Raw genomic sequence first — 16,701 nt, 5'->3', positions numbered from 1 at the left:
GTTAAAATAGAAGCTGCTTGTATGCAGATAAACTGTTAGCTTAGTTTGACGCGATATTTAAATTTGGCAACTTGCAGCGGGCTGACAGCAGCCGTCACACTTTGTTGCAGTGATACCTACAGCATGCAGGGGTGAGTCTAAAGGGGAGCATGGGGTGTACTCAACTAGATCCATTTCAAGGCTTTAGTAATATTATTCTGCAGATTTAGATTAATATGAATAATATTACATAATTATAATAATGTAAATGATATATTATAAATATAACATAAAAATTACCCCCCCTCCCCCAACAGCCTTGGGCCAGTGAACCTCTGACACAATGAATTATCCAACCGCCACATATGCTCCTTTAAAGGCTTACACACACACTCTCACTCACATTCACTTACACACACGAACATGAGCACAGCATTCCTATCTCATCCAGGAGATACAATCCTGTCAGAACATTTTTTTATGCCTCCTATAAATGTACAAGAACATAAAGGCCATTTTAATTTATGCCTTAGTTTAAGATATATGTATACCTTTTTCCAGTAATTTTATTTTACATAATTTTCATTTATTTAAGAAAGTGTTTTCTTTTAAAAAGCAAAACAAATATGTACATAAATGCACTATAAGGGTTTAGTTCTTTTGTCAGTTGTTGTATGGAGTTCAGTCATTAAAAATGTTCCTAAAACCGAAACCCATGAGTTATTCATTTTGTTTATCTGGTGAAATTCAGTATGGTTCTGACAACAGTTTAAAATGTACAATTGAAAACAATAAAATGTACAATCCTTAATATGTTTTGTGTGTGTGTGTGTTGGGGGGGGGGGGGACGCCCAGGGCACCAAACGGACTAGGACTTGATCTGAGCTGATCCTAAGTAACGGTTTAACACTACTAAATGTCGATTAGAACGTCAACTTCGAGTCTCTATGCCAAATGCACACTTCCAGGGACAGGAAATGGGGAAACACAATATTTCTCGTGTGTAATATAATGAATATAATGATATCCATGGACTTCGCCGGAAGGGGGGTGGGATGATGGGCATGTCTTATGCGCTCCCTCCCAAATCTAATTAAGCATGCAGCATGCATTGGACCGTGGCTGACGTTCCGCTACGTTTCGGCCTCATTGCGTCATCGCGTACCGGGAACGCTGACGTGTAATCGCGGAAGTGAGCCTGGTGCCTTCGTTTTGTCCACTTGGTGACAGTTCATAATGGAAAGATTTGCAGTTTTACACTGAATTGCCACGCAAATAGGAGTCGGACCTGACTGGACAGCAGACGTCGTGAGTGCGGATTTGCTTGCTCTTTGTTAGAGCTGTCGCTCCGTTTCAAAACAATGACATAAACTGTCCATGTGAAATTGCTAACTCTTTGCAGCTAACTGGCCGCAGATTTACAAACTGCAATACTCAGCTATTAAGCTGTAGCAGCACTGTTATTGCAGGGGAAACGGCACAAATATTCGCCTGTAAATCATCAGTCGAACATATTGTCAACTTAAAAGTAAAGTAATAAATGCTATTTCTACTCACTGTCTAATTTGCTACACGCTGCACGACGAGTACTTACACTTCAGGTATTGTGGGAACTATTTATTGCATATATATATTTCCCGGTAAGACTGCTAAGCATTTAACCACGACTAAACGTGAAACTACCTAATACCATCCTTTGCAGAATGCTATGACGAGCATATCAGCACCAAAGCACAACACATTTTCGATAAACAAAGATCTAACTTTTCAGTGATTCATAAGTAGAATTATGAACTTTTGAACATAATGGGAGTGCTGTTAAGTGTAATGTACTTGTATTTTCTGCTTATGGTTAGAATTCTGGATTTTGAATTAACTGTAGGGCAGAAGGTGTGTGATTTGTGCTTTGTGACATCATGCATTACAAATAGTCTATTTTGCTCTAGACAAATACAACCGTAGCCTGAAATAGTGCTGGAATGACGCATCGACGTAATCTATTACGTAAATACGTTGGTTAGTGTGTTGTGTCGAGTCGTCGCATTTTCATAAACTTTGAAGCAGTGTTGCCAACTTAGCGACTTCACCCTTTAGCAGCTTTTTTGTTGTTTTTTTTTTTCTTTCCAAAAAAGTGACCAGTGACAAATCTGACAACTTTGTAGACGAACCTTACTGCTTTCCATACAAGAGTCACCAGTACTGTCCCGCGACAGAGAGCGACACCATCCTCTGCATCTACTTTGTTCAGTGAGTGGTGGGGGCTGCACAATCAGTCCAACTGGCAGCTGAAACAGACGTGAATGAGTTGTACATGTGCCAGCAGTGCTGCCAAGTATTCAGTAATCTGTATTGTTTGCGCCTCGTTTTTTTTTATTTAAATTTGACCCTTTTGACCATTACCATGAGATCAGTGTTTAATCACCCACTATCACACAAGGATGGTTAATTTCCATTTCGGAACTCTCTAAATTAAGAGAATTTATTTTGACAAGTCTGTACATTGTACTTTATTCAAACACATACATTTTAATCTTCATTAAACCTGTACTCATAATAGAAATATAAATAAAAATGCACACTGCCATGGACACTACACACACGTTTAAAAGATAGCTAACATGTCACACTAAAATGTACTCTCAAAAGTATAGAACACAATGGGAGTCAATCCCTAAATTCAAAGAGTGGCTGATCGCGTATGTAGGTTGTGCACCATGAGAAAAAAAAATGTAAAAGATATTCTGTTGCTTCTAACTTTCTCTGTGAGTGATCGATTTACATGTAAAAATAATCAAAATCGCACCACATCTGTTGTCATTAAATTATATGTGCAATGATTTTGTCAGATGGCGTTGCAGTTATAAAATCAGAATTTTAGCAGTGCAGAGCAGCAGCTTGAAATTGATTGCTGGTTAACTTGCATTGTAAATGGGCTGCATTTCAGTCACTTTTTCATACCCTTTCTGTTGTCTGATAACAGAAGTAGGAAAACATACAAATGAACAGCATTATTGGGAATTTCACTGTATGAAAATACATTATATCGGAGCACAGAGAGTAGAAGAGAGGCAAACAGATATAAAGGGCTGACATTGACACTAGGCGAGTATGATGCAATGACGTTATCAATAGGCTAATCATCTAGGAACATTTCGACATTTAGGGACTTTTCAAGTAGACTTTAGTGACTTTCCATTCGAAGTAGCTGACAACACTACTTTGAAGAGGGCAAGATGCAAGCACCTAGTAATGGCCATCTTCATCAAATGTCAGCATATTTTAAGGAAAAACAATATGGTAGTGGTGAACTGATATGGGAATTTTGACCAATACCGATGGTTAGGGTTGCACCGATACCAGTTTCTTCAGCCCTTGCTGATACTGAGTAGCCATTTGAGTACTTAAGGTAGCATTTATGCCATTGAAAATAATAATGACCTAACCAGGCATAACCAAACCAATACTCAAATGAGATTTTGTCTGGACCCCATCAGTTCATTTACAGTTTTCACGGGGCATTACCAATGGACCCGTAAATTAAACTTAATAGTTGATATGTTAAACTTTTACTGCTATACCATCGCATTGCAATGAACTGAAAGACAGTATTTTTTTCCAGACTTGCTTGTGACAGCCTAATATGTTAACATGAGTATCAAATAAAATGCATAACCTGAGGCTATTTCTAACCAAATATAAACAAAACTTTGTGTAAACAAGGTCTCTGAGGTACAAGAGTCCTCCTTTTCAATTGAAATTATAATTCAAAGAACATTCATTAATGTGTCACTATGGCATGAAATGATATTTAGTTAGGGCCACGGTACATAATCCCAGCCCACTTATTTTACTATCACTGGGACCTTTTCACTCCTCTCCTTCTCTCTTTAATAATAAACAAAACATTGTGTAAACAAAGTTTCCATGCAGGTACTGTCTCCACATTTTCATTAAAATGTCAATAAAACCATTTCATTTAGCATATAATATTACTGTTTCTAAGAACTAAACATTTTTGGAAAAGTAAGAGCTAGGTTCTTTTTGAAGAATAGTCATCTCAGTATGACCTGTTTCTGTTTTCATTCACAATATATGACACTGGGCTGAATAGGCTTCCGCTGTCAACACTACAGCATGGTGCTGAGAGGTACCTGCGCAACATTTGTGCCACAGTGGGGAATTGCAATTTGTTAACCGCCCAGTAGTGCAGTGGATTGGTTTCTCAAGAAATTGTGGTCTCTGCTGTGCAACAGGACCTACTGCAGCTCTGTTCAGTGATGTCAATGCTTGCTCATCTGCTATTTCATCATACACACTGCCTAGACTGCTGCTGGCCTGGACCCTGCATGGTTTTTTGGCATATGGTTCATCCTGATCCTCCTGCATGTCTGCCTCTTCTACATACAACCTCAGCAGTTTGCGCATCACCATCTCTGGCAGAGAAAAAACTAATTTTACACTTACAACAGAAGCGGATAAAAGCATTTTAGCTGCTGAAAATGCACGTTTGCCTAAATGATCAGCCTTATAAAAAAATAACCGCATTTTCCATTATATTAATGGATTGTATCTAAGTCTAATACTAAAACTTTTTAGCAGGCCATAATGACATGTTTTGTTTTCATTTCTCTCTCTCTCACACACACACGTTCATTTTACCTGGGATCGAGAAGAGTTGCTGTAGAGCAGGTTTTTTATTAAACATAAGAAAAATGTTTCTTAACAGCTGCTGCTAAGGTTCCCTTCATGGATTTTGATGCCATGGTCCTCATGTGTTTCTTTGAATAAAAATCTCTGCAGCACAGTGACTGCAAGAATCACCTCTGCTGTAATAGCGTCAGAAGAGCTCACTTTTCTGGTTAACTCCCGAAATGGAGCCAAAACGACTAGCGTTTTCTTCTTCCACAAGTAGTGTCCACCAGTGAACAGTGAGATGGTCAGTGAGTTCATACTCGGACCTGAATGTGCCGAGAGCCCATTTCTGCTTGAGCAGCAACTCTATCAGGTGAAACGTACTGTTGCAGTGCATTTGCACATCTTGCTGTAATCTTTTTATGGGCTGATTAAGTTGTACCTGAATGTCTTTGAGGCGGGAGTAGGTTAAGGTAAACTGCTTAAAATCTCTGACTGTTTTCCACCCAATTGCAAATATATGAACAACATTTCTGTGACAATAGGCCATCATAAACTACCAGTTGGAGCATGTAAGCGGCACAGGGCAGGCTAAGGAGTCCTGCATTATTCATGGCCTTTATCATATTTTTTGCATTGTCTCAGAACACAACGTAGACAGAAGATTTTGGAATGCCCCAGGTCTGAAGTATATCGTCTCATGCGTCTGCTATAGCTTGGCTGCTGTGTAAGCACTTGAATGGCTTTGCTTGTAGTGTGACTTGCTGCAGCAGGCATTAAAGTAAATAAAATCCTCATCAATCCACTGTGTGGTTAAACTGAGGAGAGACATCAGGCGTACACCACATATCACTTATGAAGCTGAAGGCTGAAACATCATTTAGCACGCTGCTAGTGTACATTTTAACAACATCGAAAATCTTTGGTAAAACAGCATCTGTGACGTAGTGGTGACTGGGAATCTGGTAACTTGGCTCCAGTATGCCAAGAAGGCGACAAAATCCTACATTATCAACAAACAACAATGACTGGGCAATCGAGAACAATGTAGTGAGTAAGAACCTTTGTTATTTTTACGGCTCGTGGGTTTTCTCTAGACATTTTCTCTCACTTCTCCAGAATTTGCTCTGAAGTTTGTTGTTGCGATCTTTGCTAACATCAGCAAACTCCGTGTACTCTGCACTATGGTGTGTCTTTAAATGTTTGATCAAAGTGGTTGTGTTGTCCCTTCCTCTTCTTGATACTTTAGCAGAACAGAACTTAGTCTGCTTTACTTCTATCCTTATACCTTATCTTAAAAAATGTCCAAACTGCTGACATCCTCTGCATATACTCGCCAATTTGCCAATACTGATGTTCTTTTAATTTATCCTTCCCAAATGTTTCTGGTTGACGAATCTCTTGCTAGATGCCAAAATCCAATTGGGCAGCAAAAGAAAGGCAAAATGTCATGGCTTTGCGTTTTAAAATAAAGTTGCAATTAAATGGTATCAGTCCTTGGTATTGGAAAATTTTTACGAATATGGATTAGGGCTGCTGCCATTAGTTGACGTAGTTGATGACGACAACGTTGAAAATACATTGACATCAATATTTTAAATCAACGCATTGTTATAATTTTAATGAAATTACCTTCATGATTTACAAAATGCTTCAGTTCATTATAAGAAATGTTTTTTCCTTTAATATCATTACCTTTCTATGGGAGTACTTAATTACAGTGGAATCCGCTATAGTGATCACATCTGTCTCGGTGAAATATAAATGGTTGATCATTATAACTGATTTTTTTCCCTTTTCCTTTATGTCTCAGGCAGATTGCCATCTAATTGACATTTGTATATTTATTACATGAATATAAGGTATTAAAATGGACAGCATTGCTATTTCTAGAATTTTATTGACTTTAAAAATATAGTACAGCTGTTTCGAACAGTTTTCGAATTACAGTATTGTATAAATTAAATTACTGAACTATGTATAATTCCAATACACTATCATACTGTTATACCTGCGGCATCTGCATGTCCTGGCATGCCTCATGAGCATATGTATATAGCCCTGTGTATGGCTTGTATATAGCTCCTGTTTGTTTTTTTTAGTGTAGGTACTTCTTGTGCTGTGTGTCCAGTTGTTGCGTATGCCTTTAACTGTGGTTGTACTCGGTTCTTGCCTGATCCGTGCGTATCTAAGCCATTGTGTAATTACCCACCATGTGTGCTTTACAGTGTAATGTCCCCGTGTTTCCCTGTCATTCATGGCTTTTGTGTTATTGTTGCTTGTTGTAGGGATTCTTTAAGGAGTAACATGAAGAACACCTTCATGTCAGTCTGCCTCATCATTTTCATTTGTCGCCTCTGTCTGCTAAAGTACAATATTGTACATAAAATATGGCTTATTGTAGTTTCACCGTTGCATTTCAGTGGCTTGTTTTTGGCAGTTTATCATAAGCTTTGATGAGTCTATATTTGTCATTGAGGGAAAATAACTTTTTTCCCCGTCATGTTTTCTATGCACTCAGCATGAGCTTCAGGTAGCTAGCCAGAAACAGACAGGTTACTGCAAGGGAAAGTAGGCTTATCAAAGTAAAGCAAAAAAAAAAAGAAAGAATTACCATAGTTAAAAAAATGTTCTGTATGTTGTCATGTATAAAAAGACCCAAAATGAACACTTTAAGTGTACTGCTGGGGCGGCATGGTGGCGCAGTGGTTAGCACTATTGCCTCACATCTCTAGGACCCTGGTTCAAGTCTCCGCCTGGGTTACATCTGTGTGGAGTTTGCATGTTCCCCATGTTGTCAAAAACATGCTGAGGCTAATTGGAGTTGCTAAATTGTCCATTGGTGTGCATGTGTGAGTGAATGGTGCGTGAGTGTGCCCTGCGATGGGCTGGCCCCCCATCCTGGGTTGTTCCCTGCCTCGTGCCCATAGCTCCTAGGATAGGCTCCGGACCCCCTGCGATCCAGTAGGATAAGCGGTTTGGAAAACGGATGGATGGATGGATGGATGGTAGTGTACTGCTTGATTACTATAAGCAATTTATTCAAACAGTATTTGTATATGAATGATTCTGTCCCAAGTTTTTTGATTCATATAACTGTGATCACTATAAGCGGGTTCCACTGTATCACTAAACAAAAAGGTGATTTTACACTGCAAAGTTTCGATGGTACGCATGATTTACGCATGAGCACCTGAAAGGGAAACACACAGGCGCTGTTCTGGATGATGGACCACCTCAATAGGCAAAACTAGTGTTGTCTATTCATGTTTATTAAATTTCCGTTAGTATGGAGATCTTTTTAATATTGTGATGCTTGGCATACCGAGGCATTGGGGGAGCGACTAGAAGAGATGGTTTACCTCAGTGTTGCTCTTTAATATACAGAACAATCATATTGTTCTTTTTGTAAATTGTATATTTATTACTAAAGCATTTATCTGTAATACAGTTAAGATAGAAAAAAAATGTGGTCTGAAAATTTTCAGTAAAGAACACCTGTGCTACAAAATTCCTGACTATGTTTAATAGATATAGATGTTGTAGACACAATGATGCGTGATGACTGAAAAGTTTAACTCTAATGTGTATCCCACAGCATAGGACTGACTTAAAAAATATTCCTAGTTGAAGTTTACTTTTCATGATTGACCTGTCCAGTTTTTTTTTTATATGGTTTAAAACACTAGTTGAAAGAATGTATTTCTTAGTAGAAACTGAAATTTAAAGAACACGAATTGGAGGGTCTATATGTCTGTGTTTTTATTCGGTTAAATTGTAACATTAAATTGAGGATGATAAATTTGTTTTTAATGTTTTTTTTTTTGTTTTTTTTAGACGTGGGTTTCAGGCACCACAGCAAAGGCAGCCATGAGTCGACGGAAGATTGGAGACTTGTACAGAGCCCCCTTCCCCCTGTACACGGTTCATTTTCATCAAGAAACGGGATTGATTGTTACAGCTGGTGGGGGTGGCGCCTCTAAGACCGGTATTAAGAATGGAGTGGTTAGTGCTCTTTGTACTAATCCCGCGTCTATGACTAAAATATGTGTAACTGAAGCTAATGTGCTACAAAGCCTGGTTAAGCTCACAATAAATAAATTGCAAGGCCGTAATGGCATCTTAACTATAGTTTTGAAAGAGATAATGGATATTATTTGCCCACCTTTAACTTTACTATTTCACAAATCCTTATCTGCTGATGTGGTGCCTTCTGATTGGAAGAATACTAATATAACGCCCATATTCAAAAAAGGGGATAGAAGTAATCGAACTATAGGCTAATAAGTGTAACTTGCATAATTGGAAAAGTGATGGAAACTAATCAAAATGAAAATGGTAAATTATGGTAAAGTATACTTAGTGTGCTCAGTTGGAAGTTGACCGATGGGACTGTTCTGCAGCACTTTCTCAGCCTGCAGCTGGTTGAGGGGAAGCATAGTGCCACATTGCTGCACTCCCATGACACAGAAACACGTGCCACCATGAACATGGCTGTTGGAGGCAATGTTATGGCTGCTGGACAGGATGGTTGCTGCTGCCTGATGCGCTTTCAGCAGCTCTCACCCAAGGAGCTTCGCAAGGATAACACCAAGCGGGGTAAGAAGCCAAAGCAGTCTGCTTCTTAGTCTTTGTTTTAACTGTCTTTAGTAATTTGTATTCTTCTATAAGCTCCATGATCAGCTGGCCAGTGCTGTTGTCTACAGGTGCTAGTGGTGATATTGATGGCCCCAGGCGGCGAGATGGTCATCGGGGCATTGGGGGAGGCAGTAGACTGGAGACCAGGAATGAGAGTTCCCAAGTGAAGGTGGAGGTGCTGGGTGAGGTGTGCTCTGACCTGAGCCCCACTGATGCACTACAGAAATGTGTCAGGTTCAGCCCGGAGTGCAACCTCCTGCTGACTGGGGGTGCCGATGGCCACGTCCGTGTATGGGAGGTGAGGTGGGACGGCATTGCTCAGGCTGTCTGTCTATCAGCATTTTCTGATCCCCTTTCAGTGATGTCTCATTGTTCCACCTTTTCACTCCCTCCATCGCTGCGGTTTTCTTGATGGTTCCATTTTATTTCTGCTTCTTCTCTGCTCTACCTTTTCTGTCTTCTGTTTTCTGAGAGTGCAGCTATGCTGGCAAGAAAAATATTCAGTGAACTTTAGGTGACAGACCTATGTTTAGTCCTCTACTGGGCCAAAAGTTCACTTGATCATGGATGAACTGAAAGACCTGCTCTTATAACCGCCTTTCTATCCTAGTATCCTTCTTTGAAGAAGAAACTGGATTTCAAAGCTCATGAAGGAGAGATTCAAGATTTAGACATTAGTTCAGACAAAAAGGTAGGAATTGAACTGTGTTTCAGGAGTGATTTTAATTGAAACGTGTATGTTACAGATAATATGTTGACATATAACAATGGACATCATAAGAACTCTTAAATATTAAGTATTTGTGCATTTTGCGGTCTATGCATCACAAACCTTATGCACTTGTAATTCATGCAGACATTAAGAAATACTTTAAAATGTTAATGCCGATAACTCTAAATGACAGTAACTCAGTCATTTGATTTCTCCTTTATATATACAAAATCCAGGTGGAGAAGGTAATGTTTTAATTAAAAATGAAAAGTAAAACTAAACACACCTCTAAATTTTTGGAAGAACCTTTAACTTGAAATACCGCCAACATCAACATTTTCCACCCACATCCAACGCCTACATCTTTGAACAATTGCCCATTCCTTCTGTAAGCTCAGTTGAATTTCAGCGAGACAGTGGAACTTGCACTTTAAAATTCAATCAGGCTGAGGCTCCGTATAGGTCACATCAGTGTTGTACTTTTTAATTTCATGTATCTAGGCAGAGAGCAGCTGATATTAATCTTTTTCCTCCAAGAATTTCTGTATTTGGTAGCTTTCTTTCCTCTTCTCACGCCATTGCCAAATAGTTTTGTTCCATAAAACTACAAACCCTTTCATGTGGCTGCAGAATCTGTAGAATGATGTTTTATATTGACATTAAACAAGCTAATGTGGTTTTCGTTTAATAGAGATATGAGTTTTGAGGATCATCTGGAAGGCTGTTGTGGGGTTGCAAAAAATGCATAAATCGGATAAAAATCCTAAATTTTAAAGCATGTGTAGATGTTCTGTATCACTACCTCTGTTCCTTCATCCTTCATGTTTGTTTTCATATGCATTTATTTAACATACAGAAAGTCTGTCCTCAATATAGCCATAGATCGAGCAGCAGTAATGTTCCCAGGACAGCCCCCTGCTCTCCTAACCTTTTCACACTCCACTTTCAGTGGTACAGTAAAGCTTTTCTGTCTGTGTGCGTCTGAAACAGGTTGTGACAGTGGGGCGTGATTTTGCATGCTGTGTCTGGAGTGATGACCAGCTGGCCATGGGTCTGCGCTGGCAAGACAGCCTGCCTCACATCGCTGAAAAGACGTATCGCTACCAGGCCTGCAGGTACCCGCCTTGCCTACCACGGTACTGTGTGCTGTTTCCACACTGTGGCATTAAACAGATATTTTATTGCCTGCTGTTTGTTAGTATTTCCCATTTTGTCAAATAAATTACTTTATTTGTGAATAAGTGCCTGTGTATTTTCTCTGTCTGTTTTGGGGAGGTGAGCCGCTCAGGGGGCGGTAAGTGGCTTAGTGGGCTGTGTGCCTCTGTGCTTGTGATCAGGAAATCCCTGGTTCGCGCTCTGGCGTCAGCAGAACAGTCACATGTCTGTGGGCTCTTAAACAAGTCCCTTAACTCTCAGCTCCAGGAGTGCTGCATGTTGGGTGACCTTACACTATTACCCTCAAGCTATGCAAAGCAAAATGGGGTTGGCAAAAATAAGCATTCCTATGTACCTGTACTTGTGCAAAAGGTAAATAAAGCATTTTTGTTTGTTTTTCCCCCACTTAGGTTTGGAAAGGTAGAGGACCTGCCAGGTGTTCTTAGACTCTACACTGTTCAGGTGCCCCACAAAAGAGATCGCAAACCCCCCACTTGCTATATCACCAAATGGGACGGGCAAAACTTTTTGCCCCTCCTCACTAAACCTTGTGGTAAAGAAGTCATCTCCTGTCTTGAGATTAGGTAAGAATGTGGTATCATTTTGTGTTTCTCAAATTTTCGGCTTTGATTCTGATTCTACTGCACTATAGCAGCTCTGTTTTTTCTGTTTTAGTGACTCTGGGACATTCCTGGGTTTGGGGACAGTAACCGGATCAGTGGCCATATTTATTGCTTTCTCACTACAGGTAGTTACAGTCACAGTTGCACACAAACGTAGTTCCATCCACACACGTGCAGTGACTTATGACTTCCCTTTTTTGTGTCCCCGGCAGAGGCTGTATTACGTACAGGAAGCTCACGGTATCGTGGTGACGGACTTAGCCTTCCTCCCAGAAGTGGTGCAGGGCAAGAATTTCCTGGGAGACAATGAAGTAGCTATGCTAAGTGTGGCGGTAGACAGCCGCTGTCAGATGCACATCATTCCAAATCGCAGTAAGTGTATATTTAAATAAGTAGTGGAAGTTTTACAGGTGTACGGCATAATATCCCTATGACAGGGTAATGCAGTAATTTTATAGTCCTACAATAGCATTGTTAAGGGATATGGACAATATATATTGAATGACAAAAATGGTTGGTATTATGAATGACTGTTATGAAATGCAAATTATTATTATACAAATTTTTACTTCTGGAAACGCTGAATTAAGATTAGTTATATCTCTTCCATTGTGTAAAGAAATAAGTATATTTACATTTATTAGAAATCTTTATTTCTTAAGTGTTTGCTTTTGGGCAATATAGTAAATATCCAGTAGTAATTTTCAACAGAACTTCTGTTTCAAGTCAAGTTTCAAGCTTCTTTATATAATTTTTGAAATCCTGCGGGCTGGGGATGGATTACAAAAAACAAGTAACGTGAATAAGGCTTCCTTGTCTTGCCCTTCTTACCAGGGTCCTTTCCTATATGGCTGGTGCTGCTACTGTGTGGCCTCCTCATCGTGGCTGTGGTCTTCCTCCTGCAGCAGGTCTTCCCAGGGTTCATTTAGCCTGAGTGGGCTCCACATCCAGTGCATCCAGGACCCAAGGATGCTGCCTCTTCATGGATGATGCTTGAGCAACAACATGCAATTATTTAAAGTAATCCTATAAATCAGAATAATGGAAGGTAGTTATAGAAATAGCAGGATTCTCACTTTTTGATACAGGTCTTTGTTCACCACTAGAATTATAAGCGATTGCTGTTAAGCAGTGAGCCCAATGGAGACAGTGAGCAGGGTCACCAGAGGGTGGTGCTGGAGAGACCTAGAGCAAGTTCACATCTGCTTTCTTGTACAGATGTCCCATAGATGAGCTGGAGAGCAATCTTTCCTCTTTTCTATACTTGTGCTTAACCTTCCCCCCCCCCCCCCAAACTGATGTTGCATATATCACAGGTGTGTTTGTTTAAAAAAATGTGCAGTATGTTTGTCTGGGGTTTGTAATTGAAAGTATTATACATTTTATTTTGACTGTGTCTCCTCTGTGCTTTGATGCTGTAGTGTTCTCCCTGGGTGTTTCCTGGGTCACACACCAAGTGCTCTTAATGTATTAAAGCAAACTTATTTTAAAGCTTGCATTTGTAGCATGGACACCGGCTTTTCCTTAGTATTGTATGATCTAAATTCAGAATTCATAAATATGAAATATAAACATACGGTATCATTAATGAGACATACCAGCAAAATCCCATCATTTTGTTGCATGACATTTTGCACCACTGTCTGCCACTGAGCTAAAAAGCTAATAGATTGTGTCACCTCGCTTCTGTGTTGCTTTGGACAAAAGCAGCTGCTGAATATATAAAATGTAAATGTTTGAATGCCACACATGAGCATCCTATAAAACTTCAGAAATGAATGGAATGACTCTACTGCCATGTACCTTTCAGTTTCTGTAGAAGAAAGACAACATTTTGTGAATGAACCAGTTGGGAATTTCTACAAATTCATACTTCAATTGAACTGTGAAATGTTTGTATTTTATTGACCTTTTAATGGCATTTTTTTAGGACTTTTGGATTGGTTCTAATTGTTATATGATTATGTTGCAAATAATGCACATGGGAATGGAATAGAGATACTGTAGTATAGTACCACAAAATAATATATTAAGCTACTGAATATTTGGAGTCTTAAACATTTTGATTAGAAGGGAAGAATTTAGAATATAGATTTATTTTCCAGTGGAAAACATTTAACCCGAACACAACAATTATGCTCATATGATTTTCTAATATATTTATATTTTTGGAAAACCTTTAAACATCTCATTAACCAAAATTAAACCTTTAAAATCCTTTGGCATTTTTACAAAACATTTTTTTCTCTAAGTCTTAGATCATGCTGCTATTATCTCCAATCAGAGAGCTCAAATGTCACATCTTGAGTTTAGAAAGTCCAAAAACTATTCCAATAGCATGTTTAACAATAGAACTTTCAATAGCATGTTTTAAAATAGTTATTTAGATTTTAATAAAATCAGGTTTATCTGTGCTCTCCCGCCTCGGAGGTCTTTCCCATTAAAGTGTGAATCCATTTTGGAATGCTTTGATACAAGCCTTGAGTGACTGTGCAGCGGGATACTGGTCTGTTGAAGAATAAAAGGCTCCCTTTATTTGGAAAAAGGGACAAGGAAATGTACTTTAGGTCCTCCTGTAATATTTAGATGGGGTTATTAGGAAATAAGATTGACATCAGATCGTGTCCCTTTTTTCCCTCTATTTCCAGTCCAAGCTTAGCACTCTATGCAGCAGCTCTGTGCATCAGTGTTGGATACAGGTGGGTTCTTAGCAGCAGTCCTGCCGTAGGCTAGAGCTTGGTGAAGCTCATGAATGCACAGAGTTGCTCATTCAGTTCTAAACCAATTTTTTTCTGGTGTTTTGCAAGTTAAATATCCATCAGTTCCTGTATGTGACCTTTTAACTGCGACTGCTGTTCCTATTTAGATGTAATTTTTGTTGGCAGATGTGGCCTGACTGTTTCACTTGACTTATTAAAAGATTATTGTGTCAGTGGATTGTCAACTTCCTTACGGACAGATCACAAACAGAAAGGGTAGGAAAACATGTCTCCACTCCAATTATCCTTAGTACTGGGGCCCCCAGGGTTGTATTCTGAGCCCCCTACTGTACTCTCTGTACACGTATGACTGCATAGTCTCATCGGACTCCACCACCATCATCAAGTTTGCTGATGATACTGCAGTAATAGGCCTAATGTCTAATAGCAATGAGAAGGCCTACCTGCAAGAGGTCAGTAACCTGTAGAGCTGGTGCCACGAGAACAATCTTAACGCCAGCAAGACAAAGGAGCTGATTGTAGACTACTGCACAAAGCAGGTGAGGAACTACAATCCCCTCTTCATCAACAGGACCCCAGTGGAGAGAGTGGACAGTTTCCGATACCCGAGTGTCCACATCACACAGGACTTGTCATGGTCTCACCACGCCAGCTCCCTGTCTAAGAAGGCCCGTCAACGTCTATTCCATCTGAGGTGCCTCAGAGATTTCTGCCTGAGGATGCTAAGGAATTCCTACTCCTGCACCATTGAAAGTCTCCTGACACAAGGTTTGGGAAGAGGATAGGCGCACTCTCCAGAGAGAGTCTGTCTACACCAAATGGTGCCGAACAAAAGCCAGAAAGATCATGAAAGACCCCAGCCACCCGAACAATGGACTCTTCTCCCTGCTGAGGTCAGGGAAGCGATTTCGTTCCCTAAAGGCCAACACAGAGAGAATGAGGAGAAGCTTGTTCCTTCAAGCTATTCAGTGTCTGAATCAGGACAATACCCAGGATGCGAGAAAATGACGGTGACAGAGTGACATCATCACTCTTCCCCCCCCCCCCCCCCCAATGCATAACATTGTAGGCTATATTATATATTATATTATATTATGCACTCCATACTCCTAAGCCACCCCATTGTTCTTCCATGTTCATTGTTTTTCTATAGTGCAATATATATGTACATAGCAGATATATATTTTGTGTATCGCTGTATATAATATAGATAGTACTATATCTAATCTTTCATTTCTTTTTATGCAGTTTTTTCTAGCAATATTTCATTGGAGCAGTTGTAATAAGCATTTCACTGCAGGTTATACTATGTATGATGATGCATGTGACAAATAAAATTTGCATTTGAATTTGATTTTTCACTTTTTGTGACCAGTACACCTGCAATTTGGCCTCTTTGAAAACTCACATTGAATATCACAAAGCCTGATTGCCTGATCCCCTTTCATAACTTACATATATTGTTAATTGGCCTGTAATCTAATATAACTGGTTGTTATTGTAATTGTTACTTCTAAATCAAAAAGGTACGTGATTCTTATTTTGTAACTAGAGGAATCTCCACAGCAGTTAGGAGAAGAAGGGGTGGAATTAAAAACCCCTACCTGGTTGGTGTGAAACTTCGGTGCGACCAACTGAGCTACCATGCCTTCCAGAGTCACCTTTGTTTATTATTTTTTCCAGTAGGTTATTATGCCAAGGTGCAAGGCCATGAATGAAGGTGCAAACCAACGTTCTGTCCTTGCAGGCAATTTTGCAATAATCTTATCAGAAAACTTCAGTTGCAATAATATGCAGTTGTCCTCAACACTCCTGCATTGGGTTATGTGGATTTTATAAACGATGTGCTCCTCACCTATTTTGCAACTAACATGCAAACTCCACAGACATGACCCAGGCGGAGATTCGAACTTGGGTCCCAGAGGTGTGAGGCAACAGTGCTAACCACTGCACCACCACGCTGACCCACCCCAAAACCTATATGAGCTATTTGTCTTGGTTGAATCCCTCACTGAAATTAGCATATGGATGACAAATAACTTCTCAAACTTGTATCTGAATCCTGGGTGCTGGTTACATTTGATCAATCTCTGAATTTGAATACTCATTTTAAGTCCCTGTATTGCTCCTGACAGAATATTTTAAAATTAAGAACAATAGTGCCTAAGGCTCAAATTGAGATATTGGTTCATACCTTTATTTTGTCACATTTAGATTATTGTAACTCTCTGTTTAGCTGCTT

General features: G+C 39.5%; 1 protein-coding gene across 1 annotated transcript; it reads left to right on the top strand.

Annotated features, from left to right (window-relative positions):
- The first annotated feature begins 1,127 nt into the window (after positions 1 to 1,127).
- LOC125748548 (prolactin regulatory element-binding protein-like) lies at positions 1,128 to 13,518 on the top strand. The gene is made up of 10 exons (XM_049024832.1): positions 1,128 to 1,287; positions 8,449 to 8,616; positions 9,015 to 9,210; positions 9,318 to 9,547; positions 9,860 to 9,940; positions 10,952 to 11,076; positions 11,527 to 11,700; positions 11,792 to 11,864; positions 11,952 to 12,111; positions 12,574 to 13,518. Exons 2-10 carry the CDS (start codon positions 8,482 to 8,484, stop codon positions 12,666 to 12,668), a joined length of 1,269 nt encoding a protein of 422 aa, XP_048880789.1. The 5' UTR covers positions 1,128 to 1,287; positions 8,449 to 8,481; the 3' UTR covers positions 12,669 to 13,518.
- The last annotated feature ends 3,183 nt before the right edge of the window (positions 13,519 to 16,701 follow it).

The sequence above is a fragment of the Brienomyrus brachyistius genome, chromosome 9 (assembly GCF_023856365.1).
Source record: "Brienomyrus brachyistius isolate T26 chromosome 9, BBRACH_0.4, whole genome shotgun sequence".
Classification (NCBI taxonomy): domain Eukaryota; kingdom Metazoa; phylum Chordata; class Actinopteri; order Osteoglossiformes; family Mormyridae; genus Brienomyrus; species Brienomyrus brachyistius.
This window is presented reverse-complemented; position numbering and strand designations above follow the sequence as displayed.